Source organism: Bos grunniens, chromosome 10 (genome assembly GCF_055505025.1).
Source record: "Bos grunniens cultivar Pamir isolate PY7600 chromosome 10, Bosgru_T2T1.0, whole genome shotgun sequence".
Taxonomy (NCBI): Eukaryota; Metazoa; Chordata; class Mammalia; order Artiodactyla; family Bovidae; genus Bos; species Bos grunniens.
In genome coordinates, this window is record NC_141174.1 from 65,471,804 (window position 1) to 65,499,345 (window position 27,542).

The 27,542-nt window shown below is 38.1% G+C and overlaps 3 protein-coding genes across 10 annotated transcripts in view; 1 reads left to right on the forward strand and 2 right to left on the reverse strand.

The window, feature by feature from the left end:
• Positions 1-3,640: 3,640 nt before the first annotated feature.
• Positions 3,641-16,906, reverse strand: HAUS2 (HAUS augmin like complex subunit 2). Of its 3 annotated transcripts, none has more exons than XM_086321764.1 (6): positions 16,775-16,906; positions 11,697-11,736; positions 11,299-11,368; positions 10,101-10,233; positions 7,551-7,659; positions 3,641-5,668 (listed from the first exon to the last, which is right to left on the reverse strand). In XM_086321764.1, the coding sequence occupies exons 4-6, from the start codon at positions 10,205-10,207 to the stop codon at positions 5,459-5,461; spliced, it is 426 nt and encodes a 141-aa protein (XP_086177890.1). In that variant the 5' UTR covers positions 10,208-10,233; positions 11,299-11,368; positions 11,697-11,736; positions 16,775-16,906; the 3' UTR covers positions 3,641-5,458. The 3 variants fall into 3 exon arrangements, with proteins under 3 accessions (XP_086177890.1, XP_086177888.1, XP_086177889.1); XM_086321762.1 differs by having other exon boundaries at positions 11,697-11,789; XM_086321763.1 differs by lacking the exon at positions 11,697-11,736.
• On the forward strand, positions 16,812-22,330 carry LRRC57 (leucine rich repeat containing 57). 2 transcript variants are annotated; one of them, XM_086321760.1, is made up of 6 exons: positions 16,812-17,180; positions 17,276-17,381; positions 17,487-17,625; positions 18,285-18,553; positions 20,763-20,948; positions 21,407-22,330. In XM_086321760.1, exons 2-6 carry the CDS (start codon positions 17,298-17,300, stop codon positions 21,446-21,448), a joined length of 720 nt encoding a protein of 239 aa, XP_086177886.1. In that variant the 5' UTR covers positions 16,812-17,180; positions 17,276-17,297; the 3' UTR covers positions 21,449-22,330. The 2 variants fall into 2 exon arrangements, with proteins under 2 accessions (XP_086177886.1, XP_086177885.1); XM_086321759.1 differs by having other exon boundaries at positions 16,812-17,036; positions 21,407-21,849.
• SNAP23 (synaptosome associated protein 23) overlaps positions 20,667-27,542 on the reverse strand; it is a 45,424-nt gene continuing 38,548 nt past the window's right edge. For all 5 annotated transcript variants that reach the window (XM_086321769.1, XM_086321767.1, XM_086321768.1 and 2 more), the window contains one exon: positions 20,667-26,836. In XM_086321769.1, coding sequence (XP_086177895.1) covers positions 26,771-26,836 — 66 coding nt within the window. In that variant the 3' untranslated portion in view covers positions 20,667-26,770. The remainder of the gene's footprint in view (positions 26,837-27,542) is intronic.

A 27,542-nucleotide genomic window follows, 5' to 3' on the forward strand; every position in this document is an offset into this window, starting at 1 on the left:
CATATTGAATGTAGCACTTTCACAGCATCATCTTTTAGGATTTAGGAAATATTTAGGAATATTTAGGAATATTTAGGAAATATTTAGGAAATATATTTAGGAAATAGCTCAGCTGGAATTCCATCACCTCCACTAGCTTTTTTCATAGTAGTGCTTCCTAAGGCCCACTTGACTTCGCCCTCCAAGATGTCTGGCTCTGGGTGAGTGATCACAACATCATGGTTATCTGGGTCATCAAGATCTTTTTTGTATACTTCTACTATGTTTTCTTGCCACCTCTTCTTAATATCTTCTGCTTCTGTTAGGTCCATACCATTTCTGTCCTTTATTGTGCCCATCTTTGCATGAAATGTTCCCTTGGTATCTCTAATATTCTTGAAGAGATCTCTAGTCTTTCCCATTCTATTGTTTTCCTCTATTTCTTTGCATTGTTCACTTAGAAAGGCTTTCTTATCTCTCCTTGCTATTCTTTGGAACTCTGGATTCAGATGGGTATATCTTTCCTTTTCTCCTTTGCCTTTCGCTTATTAGCTATATGTATACATATATCCTTTCCCCCATGGACGTCCCTCCCACCCTGGAATAAATCTTAAATATTCTCACCACCACTACCACACACACACAAAAAAAAGGTAATTATGTGAGATGAAGGATATATTAACCAATATTAATGTTTCACAATGTATACATGTATGAAATAATCATGTTGTATGATTTAAACTTCCACAATGTTATATGTTAATTATTTCTCAGTAAAGCTGGGATGGGGGAAATATTGCTATGTTAATATATTTCTATCTTGGCAATTCCCTGGCAGTTCAGTGGCTAGGATTCTGTGCTTTCACCCCGGTCAGGGAACTAAGATCCTGCAAGCCGAATGTTGGAGCCAAATACATATACATTTTATATATATACATATATATATATATATATGTATTTATATAAACACACATTATGTTCCCTGACCACGGTGAAAGCATGGAGTCCTAGCCAGGTGTGTGTGTGTGTGAGTGAATGTGTGTGTATGGAGTCCTAGCCAGGTGTGTGTGTATGTGTGTGTGCATATATATATATATATATATATATATATCTTATGTGCATGTATATTTCTATCTTCAGATTGGAGAAGTTGGCATAACAGTATTCTATATTTTTAGTTATATCACTCATAAGTATTTCAATATGTGCCTTTGAATGATGAAGTCTACCTTTTTAACATAGCCGTAATACAATTATCACAACCAAAGACACTAGTTTCCTAACACCATCAAATACATGAGTATAAGTTTTTTAACCATCTCTTTGTTTGAATGAGGATCCAAATATTGGTTGATATGTCTTTTAATCTTTTATTCAGTAGCTTCTTTGTCCCCCTCCTTTCCTGCTTTGGCATGTATTTGTTTAAGAAACCAGGCAGCTTTTTCTGTAAATTACCCACAGACTAATTTAACAGATTGATCACTAAGGTGATATTTAATTGTTTTTCTATCCTCTGTATTTTTTCTGGTTTAGTATTTCAATCTAGAGCCTTCATTAAATCAATTGGCACCTGTCTTTCTTTTTGTGCTATTTGCAGCCACTAATGAGCATCCTCTGAATTAATTAGATCATCATTTCATTAAGAGCTTAAAGGTTCTGGACCCAGTTTCTAACAGGTGGGGGCAGTCCCCACTGAAGTGACTTAGCAGCAGCAGCAGTGAATGGTTTTTATGCATTATCTTGTTTACTCTTCCCAAGAATCCATGAAGTAGGTACTGTTATCATCTGAGAGATGAGGAAAGTGAGACTGATACTAAATAAGTTAGAAAGAATACACAGCTAGTAAATGGTGGAACTTGGATTCAAAACCAGATCTAATTCGCCTTTGCTATTACTGTCCGTAATGTAATAGCTAAAGACAAGCCCTGTCTCTAAATCTCTGAATTTGGAGTGGGAGATGGAAAGAATATAAGATGTGCTTGGAGAGAAAAGGCAGCTCAGATTACTGATATACTGTTCAGTGAGTCCCACCTATCATCAGGTTTTCTGCAGAAAGCCTTCCATCCTGCAGTTTTTCAAGTAAACGTTTATTGACCAAGGTAAATTTTTATGCCCCACAAAAGCTAAGACTCAGAAAAGAAAATATAAGTTACAGAAAATATTATTAGTATCTACTGATCAAAAATAAGTATATGTTGCCATCTTGAGGTAAATTAATTTTTGACAAGGAAGCATATTGACTCTGTGTAGGGTCTCCTTGAAAATGTTATCTCACCACAGCCTTCAGGAAATGAATGACTTCCTTTTTACTAGCCTTCTACACTAAAGTGATTCTAAGTCTCAAGTAAGATATTTGACTCCTGTTTTGGTACTCTAAATTTGGGTAGTGCAACCTTGGATGTCCATCATCTCCTAGGAAAAGTTCATAAATTGCTAGACTCCTGCTCTTACTACATCCTAATGTAAATCTTTTCCTACAAACATTTATGTGGTTTTTCCAAAAGAAGAGAAAATTAACTTGGAAATGGTGAGAAAGGAAAAAGAAAAGGCAAAATAAAAAGAACTCTAGAACATGATCTGCTTATCTTGAATTATACTAATTTCTAAGATAAAATTAATTACATGAGTAGATTCCCCAAATTGCAGAATAAATCTCATATAAATTCATGTTTTACAGGGATTACACCTTAGGAAATTCCATAATACATTGATTAATTTTATTAATATCTCAACCCTCTATTTTGCATGTCAGGAAACCCTTTGGGTTTTCCTGTTCCTCAGACTATTTGCCTAACTATATGGAACGTTGAGAGGATAACAGGGGTCAGGTTGGCAGAATCACAAATCAGAGCAAGGGGTAAAATAAGAAAAGTGCTGGAAAAATCAGGCAATTCAAATTTCTTCAGAATGGTCTTCATAAAGTAGCATCATTCTTGTGTTGGAAGTGAATTCACAACTCTCACACATCTAGTGTAAGTAGAAAAACATTCAGAACTATTTTTGTTTGGATGGTTTTATTGATAGTATCTGGGGCTTCCCTTGGGCTTCCCCAGTGGCTTAACGCTAAAGAATCTGTCTGCAATGCAGGAGATACAGAAGACTCAATTCAATCCCTGGGTTGGGAAGATCCCCTGGAGGGCATGGCAACCCACTCCAGTATGCTTGTCTGGAGAATCCCATAGACTGAGGAGCCTGGTGGATTACAGTTCACAGGGCCACAAAGAGTCAGACACTACTGAAGCAACTGAGCACTCACACATGGCGCTTCCCCTGGTAAAGACTCTGTCTGCCAATTCAGGAGATGCAAGAGCCATGGGTTGGGAAAATCCCCTGGAGAAGGAAATGGCAACCCACTCCAGTATTCTTGCCTGGGAAATCCCGTGGACAGAGGAGCCTGGTGGGCTACAGTCCAGACCCGACTTAGTGACTAAACAACATTGATAGTATCTACATGTCTAGAAGCTGGGGGAAAAGAACAACTGATCCACACTTATTGACTTCAGCATAGTACTAAGTTAGTTTTTCTCTTTGTAGTAGACCTCAGTCTCAACTTACCTGAAGCTTTTGTGAATCAGATAACCTGTATCCTTATACTTTTAACTGTGTATGCTAAATAAAGGATCTGTCCTTTCAATACAGAATTCAGACAAGGACCACAAAATTTTAGTTAGGAACTAAATGTTTATTTATTTTGAAAAAGACATAAAAGACAAAAAAAGGCAAAAATAATACTGAAAACAATCATATATATCAATAACTGTGGCGTAAAAAATATATATACTCATATATACATATATGAAATTACATGAAGAAAATGCTTAGTAAGATGTTTGAAACCAAGAATGGACTTGAATGGATTTCTAATGAAATACAACTAAAAGTTTTGCTTGGGGTGTCTAGGCAATGTTCAGCAATATTCAAGACATTATGACAACTCTTCTATACCCCAGTTGCAAAGGTCAGCAAAACAGGCTTCAAAACATGTTGTTTTAGCAGGATAGTTTTGGGTAATGATACTGTTTCCTTATGGATAACTACTTAACTCACCCACTATGTTGAGGTCTTCTTGTCTTTAAGAGTGTGCTGACTACAAGGATGAGTGAATTCCGGTGATAGAGAATGCAATAGCATAAAAATACTGAAGCATACATTTAAAGCAAAAGAGAACCTTACGTCTGAAAATAAGCCAAGAGTAGTTTTACTCCTGATACAAATAAATACATCCTAAGACTTAGTATACCCAGTCTCTTTTGTATGCATAATAAACTCTGATATGTAAAATATCTGAGCAACTTGTGAGGTAAAACCTCTCAAAGTTTTACCGTAATGTGCCTTTTTCTTTTCTTTGCTCTACTTTGCTTTTTGGCCTGTTTCTAAGGCTGCCAGTGAATACCCTCTGGAACTGCTTCATATGTCGGGTCCCCATAAACCCCTTTCCCTGCCACCCTGGTTTGATGAGATGCTCAGAGGACTCATAGGACTCAGCATATCACTGTACTCATGGCTATGATTTACTCCAGCAAAAGCATTCAAAGCAGAAGAGCAAAGCAAAAGGTGTACAGGGCAAAGTCTGGGGGGAAACCAGGCACAAACTTCCAGAGTCCTCTGCCAATAGGGTCCCACAGGATGTGCTTAATTCCTCCAGCAACTGAATTGTGACATGTGTGAAAGGTTGTCTACCATAAAACCTCATTAAAGATGCAGTGCCACAAACAAACAAAAACAAAAGATGCAGCGCCAGGGAATTCCTTGGCAGTTCAGTGGTCAGGACTCCATGCTTTCACTGCCAACAGCCCGGGTTCAATACCTGGCTGGAGAACTGAGATCTCACAAGCCACACAGCAGGGCCAAAACAATACAAAACAAAGAAACAAGCTGTGCCAGGGTTGTTATTGTGGGCTATTCACATAGGTACATCCTTCCTAGCATATATGCAAATTCTAGATTCCCAGGAAGAAGGCATGTGTTAGCACAAACCACACTGTACAAACACCTTAGTCACAGCAAGCAACTCTTAACTGACGAGAGTGGAGGGAACCCTCTTGGAATCTAAGTTTCCAGATGCCAGCCAAGGTCCAACTTTACAAGCAGGCCTTTGATCTGCTGTTATTCTTCTGCACACTTAGTGACAATCCCATAGGAATAATCAACATACTTTGAGATTCTAGACTCTTCTAATTCAAAAACATGCATTTTTAAAAAACATAATAAAGTCTGCTACCTAAGATATGATTAATGCACTCATGTTAATAAACTGCCATACTTATATTTGAGCTTTACTGAAAAGTGGAATAAAAATACATGGAAAACAAAAGAAAACTCAGTTTTGTCTTAATGAACTTGGAATCTTAGTATTTCAATATAAAGAGGGCTCTTTCAGTTTGGCTAGTGGCAAAGTCTATAAATACCTGTGTTATAATTGACTAGAAATGGGCTTCACACAATTACATATAATTAAATAAAAATAAACAGTTGATAATTACTTGGCATTAATAGTTTGAACATTAACTTTAGAAGTAAGAGGTAAAGGAGGCACTATAACATCATGTTTATGAAGAGAATTTTTTTCAGCTAGTATTTTGGGGATATAAGAGGAAACTTCCTTTTGTTGTTCTCGCCACTTGAGTATATTCTCTGCCAGTTCTTCTGTCTCAGTCACCAATATATCCATCTTTGCTAAAGCTGTGCTCTGTAACATATGAAAGAAGGGGAAAACAGGAGAGAAACCATGTCTATCATTAATACATCATTACTGTATCATAATAATTATGACACCAAAAGTTAACAACTTATCTTTTCCAGCCTCTTAATACAAAGGCTCCTTAAATCTCCTACACATTTTTTTTCTTTGAGCTCAACTCTCCTTTGTCTTTACTGATCACCTTCATGTAGATGACAGTCTATACTGTCAAACTAACCTTCTTAAAGTTCAGTCCTACATTTCAGTTTTCTGAAAATCTCCATCTAGATGCATATTCAGTATCTCAAACTCAATTTAACTACAGTTCAACAAACCATGACTAAACATTTACTCTCTGTATAAGACATGTCAGAAAATAAAATTATTGGTTTCTTTAATCTCTTGATACTACTCATCCTCAAGTCCCCAAGGCTAGAAACTTCATTCCTTGGATGTGTCATTTGTCCAAATAGTAGCCATGTGATAGAAACTTGACCTCCAGAATCTAAAATAATCAGCACAATCCTTTGTATTCAGATGCTTTAAATCTTTCATTTGAAAAACTGTATTTATTATCCAAGTTTCTTGCCATTGGTTCCTCTACCTAGTCCTCTAACCCACAGCTCAGCAAATTTTAATGTATACAGAAATCACCTGAGGAACTTGTTAAACTATAGATTCAGATACTGAAGGTCTAAGGTGAAGAAGTTCTGCATTTCTAACAAGGTTCCAGGAGATACTGATGCTATGCTCATACTTGGGAGTGACAAGGCTCAGTCTACTCTACCCAGTTGTTTTCTCCATGATTAAACTACAGTTCTGATTAAGTAAATCAACCCTCTGTGCACTACTCTAAAAACAAATGAAAAAAACATCCAACAGTTCCCCAATACTCAAAGTCTAAACTTCTTAGTCTGATTTTCAAAATATTCCATGAACTAACCCTGAGCCAATCTCCCTCTCAATACCCTTAAAAAATCAACTGGAGTACCATTCTTCCCTCAAATACCTATGCTCTCTAATTTTCATGTCTTCTCTCAAACTGCTTTTGGCTTAACTACTCTTTTTCACTAATTCTTCAAGATGCAGCTTGTTTCTAACTCCTATTTAAAACTTTACTGAAGTATTCCTACTTCCTATTCTAGTCCCAATCTTCTTAAAAGTGAAAGTAATCACCCCTTTTTCTGTGCTTAATAGATAGCATCTTCTTTATCATTCTCTGCTGTACTCGGAGAAGGCAATGGCACCCCACTCCAGTACTCTTGCCTGGAAAATCCCAGGGACAGAGGAGCCTGGTGGGCTGCAGTCCATGGGGTCGCTAAGAGTCAGACACGACTGAGCAAGTTTACTTTCACTTTTCACTTTCATACTTTGGAGAAAGAAATGGCAACCCACTCCAGTGTTCTTGCCTGGAGAATCCCAGGGACGAGGGAGCCTGGTGGGCTGCCGTCTATGGGGTCGCACAGAGTCGGACACGACTGAAGCGACTTAGCAGCAGCAGCAGCAACAACAGCAGCAGCTGTACTAACTGGGCAAATAATACTATAAAGTAGAAAGTATCTTATATACTTTGAGAATATATATATATTCTCAAGAATATATACCTTGAGAATCTGAGGGAAGGGATTGATCACATCTGATTAAAAAAATAATTCACTGATAATATTAGCTTTGAGAATATATATATATATTCTCAAGAATATATACCTTGAGAATCTGAGGGAAGGGATTGATCACATCTGATTAAAAAAATAATTCACTGATAATATTAGCCAACAAAAAGTTAAACAGAGAGATCACACATTTGAGATTCTAGTATAAAAGAATCAATGATAGTTAAGCAAGGTGAAAGGAGATGATGAAGTACCTAAATGCTATTGGTAATACTCACCATTTTCTTTAGATCTGCATCTAAATGAGGGATATTTCTAATTGTTTCAAGATGATCTTCTAATCGCTCAATGAAAGTTACTGCCAATTCCAGCAAATGCACCATGTATCTGAAAGAAGGAGAAAAAAAAAAGTCAACTATTTTTTTTTCCACTTCAGATATTTTGTGTTTTCTTTTTTCCCTTTAATTAGAACTTTTAATATGAAATAAGAGAATTACAATCTACCCAATGAGTCATTAATAACCTTTCTGCATTCATGGAAATATCAGTGATAAAAAAGGTCCTTCTCTTTCATTTTAAACAGGATTAGCTTGTCATCCAAACAGAAAAACAGAGAGAGACAACACTAATCGTGTCTACTGTTACCTAATATTAGACAAACATGAATGTTAATAATTTTCTCACATAAGTAAAAAAATTTCTCTAGGTAAAACCTCATTCCATTTCAATCCACTTCTTCTTGGTGAAGGGTGAAGACAACAAGGATAAATGTGCTTCACTGAAATAGCCTACACATGAAACTACTTTAAATCTTTGTATTTGCAAAATGCCTTCAAATTATTACTTAGTTCTTCTGATATTTATAATGTATAGTATATACATTAATGATGTTTTACTATACTGAATATATTCACAAGCATGGGATTTGTATATCTATTATTTGACTGTAAGGTAAAAGATTTGACATTTAAGAGGAAATACTGCTCCCTGGTGGTCCAGCAGTTAAGACTCTGCACTCCCCAATGCAAGGGGCCTGGGTTCCATCCCTGGTCAGGGAACTAGATCCTGCATGCCACAATTAAAGATCCTGTATGCTGTAACTAAGACCTGTCATAGCCAAATAAATAATTTTTTTTTTTTTTTAAAAAGGAAATACTGATCAGCTCAGGGTCAGTTAGTAAGACACTGGTTGGAGAAAGCAATCAGATCCCCAGATGCCTGCTTTTTAATTTTATTATTATTTATTATTAATAACCTACACTTTCAATTTGATACTTCCCATTCTCCTTTGAGAAAACGAGAGCATGCCCCTTCTATGGAATGGGAAGCTAAGATAAAAACTTAAGTCACGGAGAAGGAAATGGCAACCCACTCCAGTACTCTTGCCTGGAGAATTCCATGGACAGAGGAGCCGGGCAGGCTACAGTCCATAGGATCACAAAGAGTCAGACACGACTGTGTAACTTTCAAGTAGACAACCCCTCTGTTAGGCAGACAGTTGGCAAGTTTCATTTGTTTTTTCCTCATATGTGTTTGGTATTGATTTTTGGGCTCCATAGACTCCAGGAGACACAGTCTGGGCTCTGTTAAGTTTAAATTGAAGGGGGAAGGAAACCCCCTCATCTCCCTGTGGCAGAATAAGGCAGACATAACATAACACTTTAGCAACTCTCCAAAGGAAATCTCCTTTGACCACAACCCTCTTATAACACTGAGGTACAAAACCAATTTTGCAAATCCTTGCATGGAAAAAAACTAAATCACATTATCACTATCACATCCTTAAGAGAGACACAACATTATTTGTATATAATGTATGTTTGTTGGAGAGAAAGAGTAAGAGATTAATATTTCATGTGAAATCTTAAATTCTGACTTTGAGGGGATATGATCTTGCAGATCTGTCAGGGTGGAACTTGACATAAACTAATGAACTCTGATGTGAACTCCTGCTGTTATAATGGGATGAAAAAACACCCGTGGTCTGATAGTTGTTATAAATTTCAAAGTGTATGTAAAAACTCTGTGAGGATTAAAATATATCTTTGCACACCTGGAAAAACAAAAAAACTTAAGTCATTTGACCAAGGCTCTGAGGCATACAGTCAGCACAGGTGAGATCAGAATTGTAATTTTCCTCCTTTTAGTTGACCCTGTGTTCATCTGTCCCTGCTTAAACTCCCCCAACAGAATTTTTATATACAGATATTAACATAATAAATTTACATCACAGAAAACTGTCTATACACAATAAAAATGATTTCATCCACCTTGCTGCTGCTGCTGCTGCTAAGTCACTTCAGTTGTGTCCGACTCTGTGTGACCCCATAGACGACAGCCCACCAGACTCCGCCATCCCTGGGATTCTCCAGGCAGAAGACTGCAGTGGGTTGCCATTTCCTTCTCCAATGCATGAAAGTAAGAAGTGAAAGTGAAGTCGCTCAGTCGTGTCCGACTCTTAGCGACCTCACGGACTGCAGCCTACCAGGCTCCTCCGTCCATGGGATTTTCCAGGCAAGAGTACTGGAGTGCGGTGCCACTGCCTTACTATGGGGTGCCATCTACCTTACTATGTTATAAATCTAATTTCTTTCATTAAAGTCATTATAATTTCCAAGACACTGGGCAAAAGAAATGCCTTTCTCTTCACCATTGCTATAATTCTTTAAAAGTAAAGGGTTTTCTTTCTGGTTTAATGTATCAGCATTAATAACAGATACAATCACTCATATACTATTCAATGAATTATGCTATGAAATAATTACTAGTCTAAACAAAAACTACCCTCAGGAAACATGTAACTGTTAATGTCTACTTTGTAGTCTAACCTGTGATAAACAGCTTCAATAGGCAAGTTTCCTTGGCACATGGGTTTCAACAGTCTTTGCCTGAGGGACCGCTTTTCTTTTAGCACTGCTTCCAAATGATTATTCATGCTTTGCAGACTATGACACTTCTGAGCTACACAAACCAGAATCAGAATTTATAGTTAGCAACAGGACAAGTTTTGAAATCACTATCAACATCAAAAATCAATCCCACCATTTCTCTCCTAAATATCTCCCCTTTGCTATCTTTAATACCCAATACTAGTTTCATTTTCAACTATTAATATTTTCTCTTACTTTCCTACTGACTATCCAATCTAGTGCTAAATTCTTAGTGTTTTCCAATTCTACTCCTACTTTTTATAGCCAGAGCCATATTTTTCACATAAAGTCTTTGCCTCTGATATTCTATATGAACACTAAAAAGTAAACATTTGTCTTATCAGCTACTTTTATGTCAGTATTTTCCCCAGAATTCAGTTAATGGCTATCAACTGACTCTTAAATAATTATTTTTAAAAAATCTCAAACTTACAGAAGAGTTTCAAGAAAAGTTCACTGACTGAATTCCCATATACATTTCACCTAGACTCACGAACCAACATTTGGCTACATTTTTTCTCTTTCTTTACACTCATACATATATTTTTCATAACCAATTTGAGAGTAAGCTGCAGATGTCCTGACCTTTTACTTCTAAAACTTAAGCATTTATCTTCCCAAACAGGAACATTCTCTAATGTAACAACAAGTGTAGTTATATAAGAGAATCAAATCACTACTATTAAATTCAGATAATTTAACATTGGTACAATACTACCAATATTTAATGCAGCCTATATTTAATCACCAAATATAATAATAATAATAATAATGTCATTTATACCAAAAAAATTTTTTTTCTAATCAAATATTCAATCCATGGCTACCCTTTGCTTTAGCTATCATGTCCCTTTAGGATCCTTTCATCTGTAAGATTCTTCAGCCTTTGTCTTTTAAGCTCTACTGACTGAGGAGCTCCTACCTCAGCCACTTTTTATGCTATTTGCAATAGCTAAGCCCACAGAAAAGCAGACTTTGTTAGCTTTGGCATAATATCTGGAAAAATTATCATAACCTTGTATCCTGGTGCTTATTTAAAGTAATCTTAAGAAAAAGTTGGCATTCTAATGATTACTCATTTAACTAAATCACTTACCCAAAAAGGAAGGATGGACAACATCTGCTGCATCTTTTTCTAGGCTTAGGAGTTCAATTTCCAGGTTTTTCTACATTAGAAACAAAAATACCACTTAGCTTACCTGAAGTAAAAGCTTAAACTTTGATTTTTAAAAAAGGACAGTCTTTAACTCAGGAATATTTAAAGGGAGCAGGAAGATGATTTGTTATGGAAGCTTTTCATTTTGGTGTTTAAGCCCTGTTGCTGCTATTGCCACTACTCATTACTACTATGAATACTACTGTTATTAACTACTGCAAAGAAAAGCCTACACAGCTATGTGCTAGATACCATTGTACTTGCAAGAAAATTGTTGGAACCAATTAAGATGCTTTCCTTTAGTAGAGGTGGAAAGTAGAAACTCCAGCAAAATTTACCTGGTAGATTTCAGCTTGAATATCTGTTATCTGCTGTAGTCTGGAGAAGTTCACAAAACAAGAAGTTGATTTCTTAGATATATTTAACATCTCCTATTGGTAAGTGAACAGACAAAGTAAGTAGTAGTACGTCAGAAAAAGTTTCTGTGTGCACTGGAATAGCATGCCCACATTTCTAAAATATGAGGATATATCCAGCACTCCCCCTGAAAAATGAAGTACAGAGCAGAATAGTAGCAATGTGTATTTCCTGTTTTTAAAACCTCCACTATCACAAATCCTTTACCCAAATATTTAAAAAATAAGAAAAACAAACAAAATCACTTTGTACTATTTCCTAAAGCATCATGCACACCAGATAGGCACTACTGATAGTTTACCAGAGAATTCTAAGGCTGAGTTTGCTAGAGAACCACTTCTACACAAATGACCAAGACCTAGTCTATTAGGCCTTGCTGATTAGAGGCTAAAATCAAACACTCTGGGCCACAGAATCATTCATCTGATTCATTAAATGACCTCTGTTGGCTACAAGTCATTCATACTGTCTCTTTCCATATTCTTCCTCTCTCAGATAAAGGAATAGTTTTGTCCAGGCATAATTATTCTTGTAAAAAGCCTACCCCCTTGCCCCACTTCCTTTGTATCCTTTCAGTCTGTTATATCACTTTTTTAAATTGCAGGTTATCATAGAATAAGAACATTATCTTTTTCATCTCTTGGCTTCATCCATAGTTTTTTCTATTTTCTTTTTCTTTTCTAGAATGTTGGCACAGGAAAGAACTTCAGATACCATATAGGCCAGGGGCTGGGAAGCTACCGCCTATGAATTAAATACAGCCCATTGCCTGTTTTTGTGTAGCTTAAGGGTTAAGAATGGTTTTTATGTTTCTTAATTGTTGGAGAAAAAAAATCAAAAGAAAAATATTTTGTGACACATGGAAATTAAATGAAATTCAAATTTTAGGGTCCAGAAATAAAGTTTCACTGAAACTCAACTTCATTCATTTACTTATCTCATGTTGTTCTCATACTGAAATAGCTTAGTTTTGACCCTATGGACCTAAAAGCCTCAAATACTTATTCTACGGCCCTTCATAGCAAAAGTTGGCTGAATGATGATAATCAATTTTATAAACATTGAGTTAGACAATGGAAGATTCAAAGATGAATGAAACAAGCTCTCTGCCCTTAACAAGCTCATGATGGATGGTAAGGAAAAGGTATTCTAGACATTATAAATGCTCAGTAACTGTCAGTTAGTACTAACATATATGTGAGAAGGGGAAGATCAATCTGGAAACATAGTTTCCTACATAATCATGGGAGATCTTGATAGCTATAATAAGCAATCATAATTCAGAAAATGAGGGCAATTTAAAGTTTTCTGATGAAGTGACACAATCATATATAATACCTATTTTAGAAATGTAAATGGAGATAGTATGGAAAATAAAATTAATGGAGATGAGGGGAGGAAGGAGTGGGAAGTGTCTGCTTAATGAGTATGTGGATTCCATTGGGGATAATAAAGAAAAGTTTGAAAATAGTTTCACAACATTGTGGGGTTAAAAAACCCCAACCTACTCTAGTAATGCGCCAACAACATCAAACAGACAAAAAACTAGTGAAGCTGGACTGGAGGTTGGATATTTAGACAGGTGGCTGCCACAGCATACCCAGTGAGAAGATAAGACTGGATTAGGTCAGTAACAGTTAAAAAGGAAAGGGAGGGAGAGATATTAGTTCCTAAGAAGATGGCATTTGTAAGTCCTAGTTGATACAGGGAATGAGGAATGAAGTCAAGTCAGTAATGACTCCCAAGGATTCTGCTTCAGGTGACTGGACAGATAGTTATACCATTCACTGAGGTAGACAACACACGATATTTTACTGATGGCAAACCTGAGGACTGGGGAGGTTAAGTATTAGTTCAACTTTATACTGCCAATGTGTAACAGGACTGAAATGCGAATACATTCAATTTGCATTTCCATTATATTGGCCTGACTCTGCTCTCTCTTAGAAGTAAATTAAAGGTAAGAAGGTAAATTAAAACATCTCCTATTTCTCACTGTAACTTCCTCCTTCTTTGGTACCTCTCCATCCTTCCATGTTTGTACACTAATCTTGGTTGCACGTTTGCAAACTAGTAAACTCTTGGGTTCAACAACAGGATAATGGAGCTTATCCAAAAACATTCAAGAGAAACCAGAGGGAAAACAAGAATTTTCAAGAAAAGGAGAGAGGAGAGAAAAAAACAGTCAAATTCCTCTAGTGAATGGAAATTCTGTTTTGAGGACTGTGACTTAGGGAACACCTTAAAAAAAAAAAAGCAAGGATTGGAAAATTCGAAAGTCTTTACTATTGACAACTACCATTATATATTATATGAACTTTACATGCCACTGGGCCATCTGTTTAGGGTATTTCTGTTTACTCTGCTGCTAGGTACAAGTTGAAATCCAGGACATTCGTGTCTAGACATTCACGTAAAAATCCTGATAACACTGTGTTACCTATATATCTGTTCATGCTTGTATCTGTGAGCATCCTTTCTTTTTTTCTCTGTCCTTTCTTCTTCATACAGAATTCTAGCTAGGGACATTAAAAGGGAGGCAGCGTAACAGAGAGGCTCTAAAATGGTAGCGAGGTGCGGAAGAGAGCAGTACACAGAAAATAGACTATATGAGTATGTATGTGTAGTACTCTTCCTTTCTATTAGAAAATAGATTCTGAGGGGGTTTTTTTAGGTCCGGATCCTTATCGCATGTATTGCCAGTAGAGGGAGCTCAGATCAAGGCACTGTGACTCAAAGTTTGCTGGAATATCTGGGATGTAAGGACTTCTGTGGTGGCTCAGATAGTAAAGAATCTGCCTGCAATGTGGGAGACTGGGTTTGATCCCTGAGTCAGGAAGATCCCCTGGAGAAGGGAAAGGCTACCCACTCCAGTGTTCTTGCCTGGAGATTTCCATGGACAGAGGAGCCTCGAGGGTTACAGTTGCAAAGAGTGGGACAAAGAGTGGTGTTGCAAAGAGTGGGACATGACTGAGCGATTAACACTTTCACAAAGCCACTAAGAGGATATTAACAACCTCAGATATGCAGATACCACTCTAATAGCAGAAAGTGAAGAGGAACCAAAGAGCCTCTTGATGAGGGTGAAAGAGGACACTGAGAAAGCTGGCTTAAAACTCAACACTCAAAAAACTAAGATCATGGCATCCAGTCCCATCACTTCATGGCAAATAGATGGGAGAAGGTTGGAAACAGTGACAGATTTTATTTTCTCGGGCTCCAAAATCAGTGTGGACAGTGACTGTAGCTATGAAGCTCCTTGGAAGGAAAGCTATGACAAACCTAGACAGAGTATGAAAAAGCAGAGACATCACTTTGCCAACAAAGGTCCGTACAGTCAAAGTTATGGTTTTTCCAGTAGTTGTGTATGGATGTAAGAGTTGGCTGAGCACCAAAGAATCCATGCTTTTGAATTACGGTGCTGGAGAAGACTCTTGAGAGTCCTTCGGGCTGCAAGGAGATCAAACCAGTAATCCTAAAGGAAGTCAATCCTAAATATTCATTGCAAGGACTGATGCTGAGCTGAAGGTCCAATACTTTGGCCACCTGATGCAAAGAGCCGACTCACTGGAAAAGACCCTGATGCTGGGAAAGGCTGAAGGCAGAAGAAGAAGAGGATGGCAGAGGATGAGATGGTTAGATAGCATCACCAATTCAATGAACATGAATTTGAGCAAACTCTGGGAGATGGTGAAGAACAGGGAAGACTGGCAGGCTGCAGTCCCTGGGGTCACAGAGTAAGAACAACAACAACAACAACAGGGCATAAGCCAAAGCAGTATCCCGTATTATCCTATAGACAATTAACCCTACCTTTCTGTCACTAAACCATTCTCCAATGGACAGATCAAAATAGAACAAAGCTTCAATAAGCTATATTTTCTAGAAGCGTTGTATCATATCACATCACACAGTTTTAAGCATCACTCTTAATTTTTAACGCACGTTGGATGATGTGTACTGACTGTTTAAAGGGATTGTATAATACATCATTCTGAAAGAATGATAAATCCTTATAATAAAAATAGGTTTTCATATGTACAGTTTGCTTAAAGTAGAATCATGCTACAAATCTGAGAAGTTTCCTCATTTGATCTAGCTGTGTAGTAAGATTATAAGATGGTTTTAAGGAGCTATGGATTGGTAGATCTTACCTGTTGGCAAAACAAGTATGTCTAATTAGCCTTACTTGAAGGACACAAGGAAGATCCTTCCCAAAGCAATCAGCAGCCTAACTCACCAGAGACTTATTCCCTTGGTTTATCTTCTACCAATACATTCTAGACTGACAAATCCAAAATGTCTTATAGTATGAATTTATCAAATTACTTTGTTACAGAACTGGACTATACAAGTTGTCTGACTCTGTAACCCCAAGGACTGCAACATGACAGGCTTCCCTGTCCTTCACTATCTCCCAGAGCCCTAGACAAGTTGGGAGGAAGAAAACACAGGAGAGAAGTGAGGAAGATGAGAATTGGGGAGTGCTGTGGTTATGTTTTGCCATTCATATCCAGGCCTTTCCGGTCTTTCTCGCCAATAACCCCCTCCCCACCCACCAGCCCCCCGACTCCCTAGCCTGTAAAGATGCGTGCTTCCCTTGGCGCCCTCCCGGGCCCAGCGCTTCGTAAGACTTCAATATTTTACACAGTGAGCATCGTTTGGGAACGTCCGTTTTAACTATCTACCCATTATTTCCCAACCCCGCCATCCATACAATCTAGAGGCGGCTACCACTGGATTGAAAAAAGGCGGGGAAACATTAGTTTTTATTATCGCCCACGAACTGACCTGAGATATCTCGCCTGCCAGACACCATCTACTCAGAGCCCCATTTTTGCATAACCCACCGCGGCCTAGTCACTTCTGCCAGCAAGCAGCCCTATCGGCCTCCAGCCAGCACCCTCACACCCACTCCGGCAGCCAGCACCACCACCTCACAGCCAGCTTCTGTCGCCACCGGGTACACCTCCTTAATGACGCCATCGTCGCCACGCACCTCAGTGACCAACTCCGATGTAATGAAATGGCCCAGCAGTAGCCCAGCAGCGTTTGGCGCGGTAGCCGGGTCCCAGGGGTTCGCCGCGGCCATGGCTGTGAGCCACCTTCCCGGGTGGCGCGCAGAGTGAGTGGAACGCACCGCGCGCCTCGATGACGTCACAGGGCGTTTCCGCCCGTGCGGAAGCCTGGGCAGCGCATCCCAGTGAGCGCGGATCCCGGGTCTTCCCCTGCCGAACCTGCCGTGAGCTGAGCTGTACGAGGCGAGTTCGGGGATCCCTGATCTTCCCTCAACTCCTAGCAGCGTCTCGCTTCGGATCAGCTGCAAAATCGGCAGGGCCTGGTGTTCTTCTCTTTCTTTCTTGTCACTCTTGAGCTGGCCTCCAAGATCCCAGGATCGGCAGGAGGTGACAGCTGGGGATTGAGACGCAGCCGGGAGGCCGACGGGGTGGCTGGGTGCCGGCTAGAACCGAGTGGTGACAGCTGCGCTTCCTTCCCGCAGGGACCTGAGCCTTGGAGTTAGGATGGGAAACAGTGCCCTCCGCGCTCATGTGGAAACCGCGCAGAAAACTGGTGTCTTTCAACTTAAGGACCGTGGGCTGACCGAGGTGAGAACTGGGAGGGATCCAACCAAGGAGTGTAAAGGGAGAGGGACGGCGGGCGGTGAAGTTAATAGATAAGAGATTCTCTGCTCCGAGAACCCCTTTCTTCAGTTCCCCTCAGAGTTGCAGAAGCTGACAAGCAATCTCAGGACCATCGACTTGTCCAACAACAAGATTGAGAATCTACCGCCTATGATCATAGGGAAGTTCACTCTGCTGAAGAGCCTCTCCTTGAACAATAACAAATTAAGTATGGCTTTTGCTCCTGGGAATTTTGCTAGTAATTGGCTTTAAGAAGGGTGGGTTTTCTCTTGGAATAGAGTTTGGAGTATAATTATAATGTTATTAAACTGGAATTCAAGTAAATGTATGAGAATCTAACAACAACAAAAAAAGGTGGGGTTTTTTGTTTGTTTGTTTTTTGGGTTTTTCTTACAAGCTTCAGGGAACTACAGACGCTGGAGAATGGCAGAATCCTCCAGGCTTTCTGTCTCTTAGAATTACATCTATAAGCCTCCTCTGGTGGGTTAATGATTGATAGGAAGTTAATTTGGACTTGAAAGGGACTATCTTTGGAGTGTACTGTAAACAGTTAATTTTGCTGCTAATTTGGAAGGGCAGATGGTATGGGAAGGAGAGGGCCTTCCAATCCCACGAAACTGCTGTGGGATTGTGCAGTGGCTTCTTCACAAAAGGAGCCCATTATACACATAATGTTTTCCTGCATTTTGATGGCACCCTCACCTTTTGAAGACTATGTTGGTAAAGATGCAATACTTAAAAATGGGGCAACATGGGAAAAGCCTATGTATATTTAACATGAGGCGTAACAGACTACTTTTTTTTTAACTTCATCAAAGGTGTTTTTCAGCTGTATCAGATTCAGGTTTTTACATTTTTCTTTGCTAGCTGCTCTTCCCGATGAGTTATGCAATCTGAAGAAACTGGAGACACTAAGCCTAAACAACAATCAGTTGAGAGAGCTGCCATCTACTTTTGGGCAACTATCTGCCCTTAAGACCCTGAGCCTCTCTGGGAACCAGCTGAGAGCTCTGCCACCGCAGCTGTGTAGCCTACGGCACCTGGATGTAGTGGATCTCTCCAAGAACCAGATTCGGAGCATACCGGATACAGTCGGGGAGCTGCAGGTCATTGAACTCAACCTCAACCAGAACCAGGTCTAGAGCTTAACAATTTTTTTTCTACAGTGTGTTATGTTGATTTGTGGTCTCCTGAATAATCAATTGTTCTCTACACTATATTCATGGAGAGGGGTATCAGAGGTTAGAAGAGAGATATATTCTATGGACTGGACTAATTTCAAAGCCCAACATACCATGAAGTTAGTTGAGACACTGGATGTGTTTGTTGTGTAGGTGTTCTTTGGAGGGTGAGATAGATAATGGGAGGTAATATCCAAAATGAAACCTGTCTCAGGAACCTTGAGTTCTTCAGGTAGTCCTCAAATACCTCTGATTATCTAGCAACTATGTCAGGGAACTATCTAGGAACTATGTCAGGAAGATAGAGTGGAAAAGAGGCTTAAACTCATAAGTTCTCAGAGTTGCACATCAGGGGTCATTCACTTGTCTTTTCTTTGGCATGTCAAGTGTATCGTGCTTTTGCTGAAAGACCATCAGTGATAGATTTCTGTAGATCGCTCATTTCTTTGTTGGATAGCTTTAATTGTAGTATTTGAAAGTTGTTTAACTTCAGAAGCTCTTTGGTTAACATGTAGGTGACTGGAGAAACAATATCTCATCTAGAAATAAAGCACAAATGATGAAATATTAATCACAGTGAGACCAGGTCGTCTTTAGTTTTCTAGTCTGTGCTTCTAAATCTGCATAGTCGATTACAATAGCCAGTAGCTACATGGCCATTAAAATTCATTTAAACTTGAAAAAAATTCATTTCTTCAGCTTCACTAGCCATATTTCAATAGCTCAGTAACCATATGTGGCTAATGGCTACCATATTGGACAGCATAGAGATGTAGGACATTCCAAAGATTGCAGTTAAGTTTTATTCGTCAAAACTATTCTAGATTGTATTGACCTTACTTTAGGATGAAATTCAGTCTTTGAGGCTGAATTTCTTATCTTTTCCTTAAAGTAGTTATTTTATGTTCTTGAGCTTTTGGGGAAAACATTCTGAATATTTGGGGAAAAAATTGGCTAAGCAAGTTGAACACCTGCTCTACATTCCTATTCTCCATTAAATCAATGGTTCTCAGGTTTTAGTGTGCATTAGAATAACCTGGACAGCTGGTTAAGAGATCATGGGGCCCCCATACTCATTGTTTCTGATTTTGTAGGTCTGGGCTAGGGCCTGAGAACTTGAGTTTTAACTAGGTCCCAGTGAAGGTCTGAGATGATTACTAGGCTGAGTAAATATAACTAGGTGACTTGGCACATTTAAAGGGCTGAAGAGGTGAATAAGTCAAAGATAACTGCTTCGTATTGCACTCGAGCTAAAAGAAGAGTGGTGCTCTTGGGAATGGGCACGATGGTGAAGCATCCAAAGTATTGAAAATCAGAGACACTGGAGAGGAAATAGAGGTGAGCAGAAATGAATGCAGATACATAGTTTAACAGAAGGGATAGCTTTAAGAATGAACAGGCTTTCCTAGGAGAAAGTTTAGAAAAATCAAATATTAAGTACTAGGGACTGCTGCTTGAAAAATGCCCATAGAAACAAGAAGGGAAGCCAAAAATCAGGAGTAATTCAAAAAATAGGAGGAAAAAAACAAACCACAACACTTAGTATGTATAAAAGGGAGTTTCAAGGAAAGGATTGACAGCACAGTCAAATGCAACAGGGAATGAGGTCAATGAATCCTTGACTTTGGCAGAAAAGTGGTTGGCATTTACGTACACATAAAAGATTGGCAGTAAATTTACCAAAATATTTACAGTGATGGGTTACGGGTAGCTGTTTTCTTTAAACTCGTGATTCTCGAATTTTCTATAATTAACAGTGCTTTTATTATCAGAGTTTTGTTTCCAAAAAGCCACTTGTGTGTTGTGTTAGTCACTCAGTCATGTCCAGCTCTTTGTGACCCCATGGACTGGGGCCCACCAGGCTTCTCTGTCTATGGGATTTTCCAGGCAAGAATACAGGAGTGGGTTGCCATTTCCTTCTCCAAAAAAAGCCACTGGTGACCTTCAAAAGTTTTTCCCCAAAAAAAACTGGAGGAGTAGTAACAGAAGCTTGGTAACACAAGAGGCTTCTGGAATGAGTGGGTAGTGAGAAAATGGGGGTGGTAAAAGAAAGAACTAGGACAAATAGTCAAGTAAAGATTTTTGTTTTAATTTAGTAAAAAATAATCACTATAGTGCTTGTACTTTTTCTTATTATCCTTTTTAAAAAACTGTTGTTCAATAGATATCTCAGATCTCAGTGAAGATATCTTCTTGTCCTCGTCTTAAAGTTCTTCGTCTGGAGGAGAACTGTCTTGAGCTCAGTATGCTTCCACAGAGCATCCTCAGTGATTCGCAGATCTGCCTGCTTGCTGTGGAAGGCAACCTTTTTGAAATTAAGAAACTTCGAGAACTGGAAGGCTATGATAAGGTATGTATTATTGTACTTCTGCATTTCTAGTTCCTGTTCCAGAGAAGAGAAAGGTGAAGTAACCCACATGAATGTTTACAGATACAGGATGTATGTACAGTATAATCCTGTTTATGTCAATAGGATTTGTTCCCAATATGGAGGTGGGTTCTGAGAATCAGCCAAATGGTATTGTGCCAAGATGATATTTTTCTTTTCTCTAAACAGCTTATTGTAAAGCATCTTTATCTTTTGATAGGTTTCCTACTAGGATATGAGGAGGAAAAAACTCCACAAAACCATATGCTTTAAATCTCCATCTAGAATAAGTAGATTTTGTAGGAAATGAAGAACCATAAAAACCTAAAGGAAAAAGAATCATCAAGTCCTAAATAACCATTAAAAAAAAAATCCTAAATAACCAATAAGTTAATTACCTTCTCAGGCATAGTAACACCTAATTCTTTCATGATTTTTAGTACATGGAGAGGTTCACAGCCACCAAGAAGAAATTTGCATGATGTCCTCCAGGAGCATGGGAACTATAGAGTACACTGACTTGGAACCTGTTGCAATCTGGCTGACTGAAAGGCTCCTGTTGTTGTCAAGGGTGTCTGCTGTAAGAAGATGATACTCCAGGAGGTCACATTTCATGCAGTGATCGTTTTCCTTTCCAGGGCTCATCTTAAATAAGCTAAAAGGAATCAAGAGACAGGAAGCGTCCTCCATTCTGAGTCATGGATAGGGCAAAGGACAATGTTGATTTTCAAAACCATCACTACTTTGGCTTTAAGAAACCCAGTAGCTAGTTGCTATGTATACAGTGAGGGGATGCTGCCTGGTACCAGAATAGCTCCACACAACAGCTTGAAATTTCATGTGTTTCAATGTGTGAGCTTTCATAAAATCAGTTGCCATTCCACCTCTGTGTTAACACTTCATGTTTTTATGAAATTCAGGTAATTTGTGAGAGGCCACTATGGTTAATCTGAGGATTTATGATTTTATTCCAGTCCCTCCAAGTATTTATTCTTAGAATTTAGGATGTATGTAAATATATGACTCTTTTGAATAACAGTGTACTTTGCCAGAGAAACAACACAACACTAAGAGGTGTTCTGCAAGGCTGCAGTAGCAATTTTTTTTTTTAACTATTGCAGGTGCCTTATTGAGAAGAGCTAAAACTGTATATGCAAAATTTGTAAGATACAAGGGTTTTAATAATCAAGTTTTTCCTGAAGTTTTATTAGAAATAATGTCTTATTTCTGGTAATCTTTTTGTATTTGTAACTATTAATAATCAAATTACCTATCAAAAAACTACTGCTACATTTTACAACTTATGTTTATCAACTTTATTCTCTGAATAAGAGAATATACTAAATAAAAGATTTTTTTAATAACTATGGCTGGAAGAAAGGTTAATCCTTTAAAGGGAGAAGACAGGGGAACTTTAACCTGTAAATGGCCTTTTGAAAATAACTAATTAATGGGACTTTCCTGGGAGTCCAATGGTTAAAGACTCTGCTTCCACTGCAGGAAGCATGGGTTCGATACTGGTCAGGGAACTAGGAACCCACATGCCACACAGTGCAGCCAAAAAGTAAAAGCAAAAAAGTAAACTGATTAGGGGGGAATATTTCATCTTCTTGTTCAGGTTGCAAGAGTACTGAAATGCTTTCAGGTGACTGATAAATATTTTTGTGGTACTGGAACCATGCTTATTAAGAGAAACTAAAGGTATAAAAGTAAATAATTTCAGACTGCTACTGACATGAACATTTAGAAAGCTTCCACTGTTTTCGGAAGTTTTGTCCCAGCCAAGGGGCTGTTATTTCCATGTATTGGTAGTTCTCATTTTACAAACCTAGTTTAACCATTAAGTCAAGAGATCACAAGAATCTAGTGTTTATATGGGAAAGTCTCTGTGACCTTAAATCTGGTCTAGGGGTTCTCTTTTTCCCATGTCATTCTCTGTTTCTCAACTAGGGGAGGGATGGGGGTGCCAGTTTATCAACATTAATTTTTGTTTTTTATAAACTTTCATGCTTAATCTTACTGATCTACTGAACATTTCTCTAAATATTTTATCAGTACTTATCTAATAAATCAGAACTTATAAATTAAACAACTTAAATGTCTCCAGACATTTAATTATTAATGGGGTCCCCTTATGACTGCTTTCACAACCTGGACCCAGCCAGATAGTCTCTCTCTGCCCTCATTTGCCTGCCCAGTCTTACCAGGTTATTCTCATTAAACCCACAGTGCAGTGTCTCTCTCCTTTGTCTTTACTTGTTTGCTCAGTCAGGAATGCCCTCTCTTATTAACATGTTCCTTCTCTATGTCTAAGCCCCCTCCTTAGAAGTCTAAGCTTGAATTAACTGCTCCATCTGTTATGGTAGCACTTCTCAGATTCTATACTCATCTGTCTCTTGCTAGATTGGGCTACTTCAGGGCAAGGACTAAATGTAGTATGCCTAAAGATATAGTACACAAGTATTTAGACTTAAATATAAGTTAATAAAGTAGGCTGACTTATGGTCTGGAGGCTGGGATTCTAGTGGCCACCAGTTCTAAGTCACTCAAGTTCTTTTAGAGCTCAGTTAGAAGTCAGTGTAGTATACTGAGTAAGAACATGAGCCTCAGAGTCAGAAAGATTCTGCTTTGAATCCAAAGTCCATCATTTACATGCTTTATGAATTTGAGCAATTTACTCTTATTTGTAATATAGGAAATACCTCCTACCTCTCAGGTGTGTTATAAGGACTTGGTGAAAAGATACATAAAAGCATTTAGCATAGTGTCTATTGACAGAGTAAGCACTCAATGAATGCTTTTTATTTCAAGTGTAAAACAGAAACAGAAAGCTTGGAGCAAACTACGTTAGAATGAAAAACAAATGAGTAGAGAATAAGGAACTTGATTATCAGTCTGAGAACTATAAATATGATTAGAAATGTAATTGAAATAACTTAGAATTTTACCGTCCCTGGGATTCTCCAGGCAAGAACACTGGAGTGGGTTGCCATTTCCTTCTCCAATGCATGAAAGTGAAAAGTGAAAGTGAAGTCGCTCAGTTGTGTCTGACTCTGTGTGACCCCATGCTAAAGAACAGCATTTAATGAAACTAATTCTGAGTGCAATTGAGTATCAGATGTCTGGGAAGCAGAAGTTAAAATTATGGGGAGATTCATAATCCATACATGACATGAAAAGATCTAGAGTTGAAATGTGGTAACGAAGAATGAATTAAAAGTGTGAAGGAAGAAAAAAAACAGGCACAACTATAGGGGATAAAGATCACTGTCATTAGAAGACTAGAAACCTGAAGAGGGAGCTAACCATTAAACAAAAAATTAAGTTCACTGGAGGATACTGTTTAACTCCTTCATTATGGGTCAGTTTTATGCTCAAGGTCACAAAACTAGTAAAAACCAAAACTCGAGCCCAGATGGTCAGACTCCAGAGTTCGTGCTAACCATCTCAGTTACTGCCTTTCAAAAGTAATAGAAACAAGTTTCCAGACAATATTACAAGAGAAAACTTCAGGTCAACAGCTTCTATTCCTAGTGTATTATGAGCCTAATTTCTAGGTTCTCATTCCTTTCTTCTCAGTAGCAGAATCTTTGGAAAAGTATGTCATCTTGGATCCACGGATGGGCTTTCAAGACCCATTTATTCCTGATTCACATGTGTATGCTTGTGTGTCTATTTCTCTGGAGAGACAGGCTGTGTTATCTTTCATCAAATTTACAAAGAGGTCCTTGACCTAAAAAGAGCTCCACTCTAGATAGAACAGCAGCTATCAGCAATCTAATGAAATGAGCTCTTATATTTGTTGGGCACTGCTCTAAGTGCTTTACATGCATTACACACTGAGTCTTCCCAGCAATGCTATGAGGTAGAAATCATTAATCCCTCCTTACACACAAGGAGACGGAGGCACAGAAATGGTTTTACAGTCACTCAGCCAGCAACTGGCAGAGCTACAGCATAAATCCAGACAATCTGGAGCCTTAGCTTACACTTTTAACCAATTATATACTGTTGGAACAGCATATTGGTATCTTTAGAACAATTTCCTTTGGCCATAATAGCATTAAAAAAATTTTTTAATGCTTTTAGGAAGGGCATTTATGTAAAGAACAGCCTACAGTGTTTTATACCTTACTTTACACATTTACTACCACTTGCCAAACTATTCCTTTCAGCATGTGGCATTTCTGAAGGCCTAATTAACATCTTGCTTTAAATATTTTCCTTTCAGCCTTTGAAAGTTTCCCATGTTAACTATCTCCTCCAAGAAGTAGGCTGTGGTATTCACCCACAAACACTTTCAGTCGCTTGTATATTTAAGATCAAATGAATAAAAGACTAGTAATGATTAAAATGAATCCCATGACAAATCACAGATGTGAAAGTCCTATATTTCCAGTAAGCATGGGAAGGGTGCTAAAGTCAGCTCTTTGTTGCAGTGCCATTTGATTTATGGACCTTTCCTTTATTCAGTTTGTGAAATTAAAGCTGACAAAATTACTGCTTCCCCTCCCCCCAAAGCAGTCACAGAAGCATATTACCTATTTGAAAAAACAATTCCATTAGTTACAAAATTTAACTGTAAGGATCAAACAGTAGTAGTTATTTGTCAAACCAATCGACATTAATAGTCTTGAAGTGTGCAGAAGCTAGTTTTTAAATAAAGGTGACAAACACCAGTAAGATTCTTATAACACTTATAAACAAATGTGATTCCAGAAGTTGAGTACAAGAGAATGATAGTGCAATCATCGATAAGTAAACCAAAGGCATAATCTTCTAAACCATTTAGTTAAACAATAAATTCTAGTTTAAAAAAAGTTTAAAACTACATAAAACTCAAAGCAATCTAACTATTTTTCTACCTGAGATCAAAATAAGTTTTTTTTCCTATCTAAACATAATTTGTGGCATTGAGGTAAATCTGAATTCACGTGATACACTTTGTCAAACTTTTCAAAAAAATTTTAAGCCCTGCTGTAGAGAGAAATTCTCATGTTATACATTCATATTTACATATTTTTTCCTCAAAGACTAATGACAAATTTATGAGGTTAATAGGCCTGTAATGGGACCGTGATACTATTAATAATATGAAAATAAAGCTACTCATTTATACCATGTGTTCCTATATGTGCAATATGAAATGGATCATAGAATCTATGTACAAAGGTGAATCACCAAGAGTTCAGAAATTAAGCTTACTTTAAAAAAGCTCAGTCTGCTCTTTTTTGGAGCAGAGGTTGCAAAGTTGCGATGCATAACAAAAACATTGTGTACCCAGGCTCCAAAACCAAGCACTGGCCTAAACTGGCAATAACTGCAACTTAAAATAAAAATTAAACCCTACTAGATATTCACTGTGGTTACACCACTTTTGGCTTTAGGGTCTGTAGGTTTACTGAGGTAACAACCTCTTATCTCTTGCCTCCCCTCCTGTGCTTGCCCCCACTGCCTCCAGCTTCCTTTCACGTGGCTGTCTTTGGCAATGCTTCCATATTTTGAAAGCAGAAGAACCTGCTAAAGTAAATGGAGAGGATGAAAAATAAAACTATAAAAAATGTATGAAAATCAACCTAATTGTATGGACTGAGAAAGAAAATGCTAGAAGGAAGACTAAGAATACCCTCAAGGGAAAACGAGAAAAATTAAAAAAAAAAATTGGGGGACTGTTACTCCTAGATCTTCTTCCACATCTCCTGATTAGAAGAGTGTGGAACCAAGATTTCAAACTCTGGAAAGGTGATGACTTTGAAGGAGGAGCTAGGAAAGTAAATAAATGATAAAGAAGTACAGCAGTAGCTTTAGCTGTCAATGAGTTTCTTTGCTCTGGCATTGGCATTGTCAATACGATCTTTGTTGGTGTCAGCCTGGAAAAAAAGAAAAAGATACCAGCATTACTTGACAAGGTTAAGATGTCCTAATAGGCATTAAATTTCATACACTGAGAGTAACTGACATACTGAGAAAATTCAGGAAGTAGTCAAAGTCACATTACAAAACTCATTTTGGGCAAGAAGTGACAGAATATCAAATGCATTTGAAAAAACGTGGGTGTATAAACATGACAAAGATATAACAGAAGAACGTGTTAATATTTCGTGAGTTCTGTAACATCTTTTTTCACAGTTTAACGTGTCTGGAGCTAGGATGCATCTTACAGTCAATTGCATTTAGATGCAATGAAAATATAAGAATGCTCTTCTCTGCTATAGGTCTGGATCCTGTGGCAGTCCCCTGAGCTGAACCATAGAAATCTCACCTGGAGTTACCCTAGATCTAAACCAGAGACTGAAATAATTTACCCCAAGATCTCTGGAACAGATGTCCTGCCATCCACATCAATCTGTAAATGAAAATGATGGGTAATATGTAGCCTACACCCACATAACAGCATGGAAAATATCTGATGAACCACTCTTTGCCCAAGTGAAATCCATCATAAATTATTCAACAGAGAAACCCCAATCTTTATACTGAGATTTTAATGAAGTAACAAGAACGGCTTTTAGTTGTGACACTACCAAACACTGAACATGGTTTAATTTCAGCATCTTTCAGATCATATGAAGTGAA

What these genes read in the sequence shown, in the direction of transcription:
- LRRC57 (XM_086321759.1), top strand. Translation starts at nt 16,927, where the DNA reads ATGACGTCACAGGGCGTTTCCGCCCGTGCGGAAGCCTGGGCAGCGCAT. An exon ending in TCAACCTCAACCAGAACCAG is followed by an intron (nt 18,554 to 20,762) that starts GTCTAGAGCTTA and finishes GTTGTTCAATAG; the next exon opens with ATATCTCAGATCTCAGTGAA. An exon ending in AACTGGAAGGCTATGATAAG is followed by an intron (nt 20,949 to 21,406) that starts GTATGTATTATT and finishes CATGATTTTTAG; the next exon opens with TACATGGAGAGGTTCACAGC.
- HAUS2 (XM_086321762.1), bottom strand. Translation starts at nt 16,867, where the DNA reads ATGGCCGCGGCGAACCCCTGGGACCCGGCTACCGCGCCAAACGCTGCT. An exon ending in TGTCCATCCTTCCTTTTTGG is followed by an intron (nt 10,234 to 11,298) that starts GTAAGTGATTTA and finishes TGGTTTGTGTAG; the next exon opens with CTCAGAAGTGTCATAGTCTG. An exon ending in ATGCAGATCTAAAGAAAATG is followed by an intron (nt 5,669 to 7,550) that starts GTGAGTATTACC and finishes CATATGTTACAG; the next exon opens with AGCACAGCTTTAGCAAAGAT.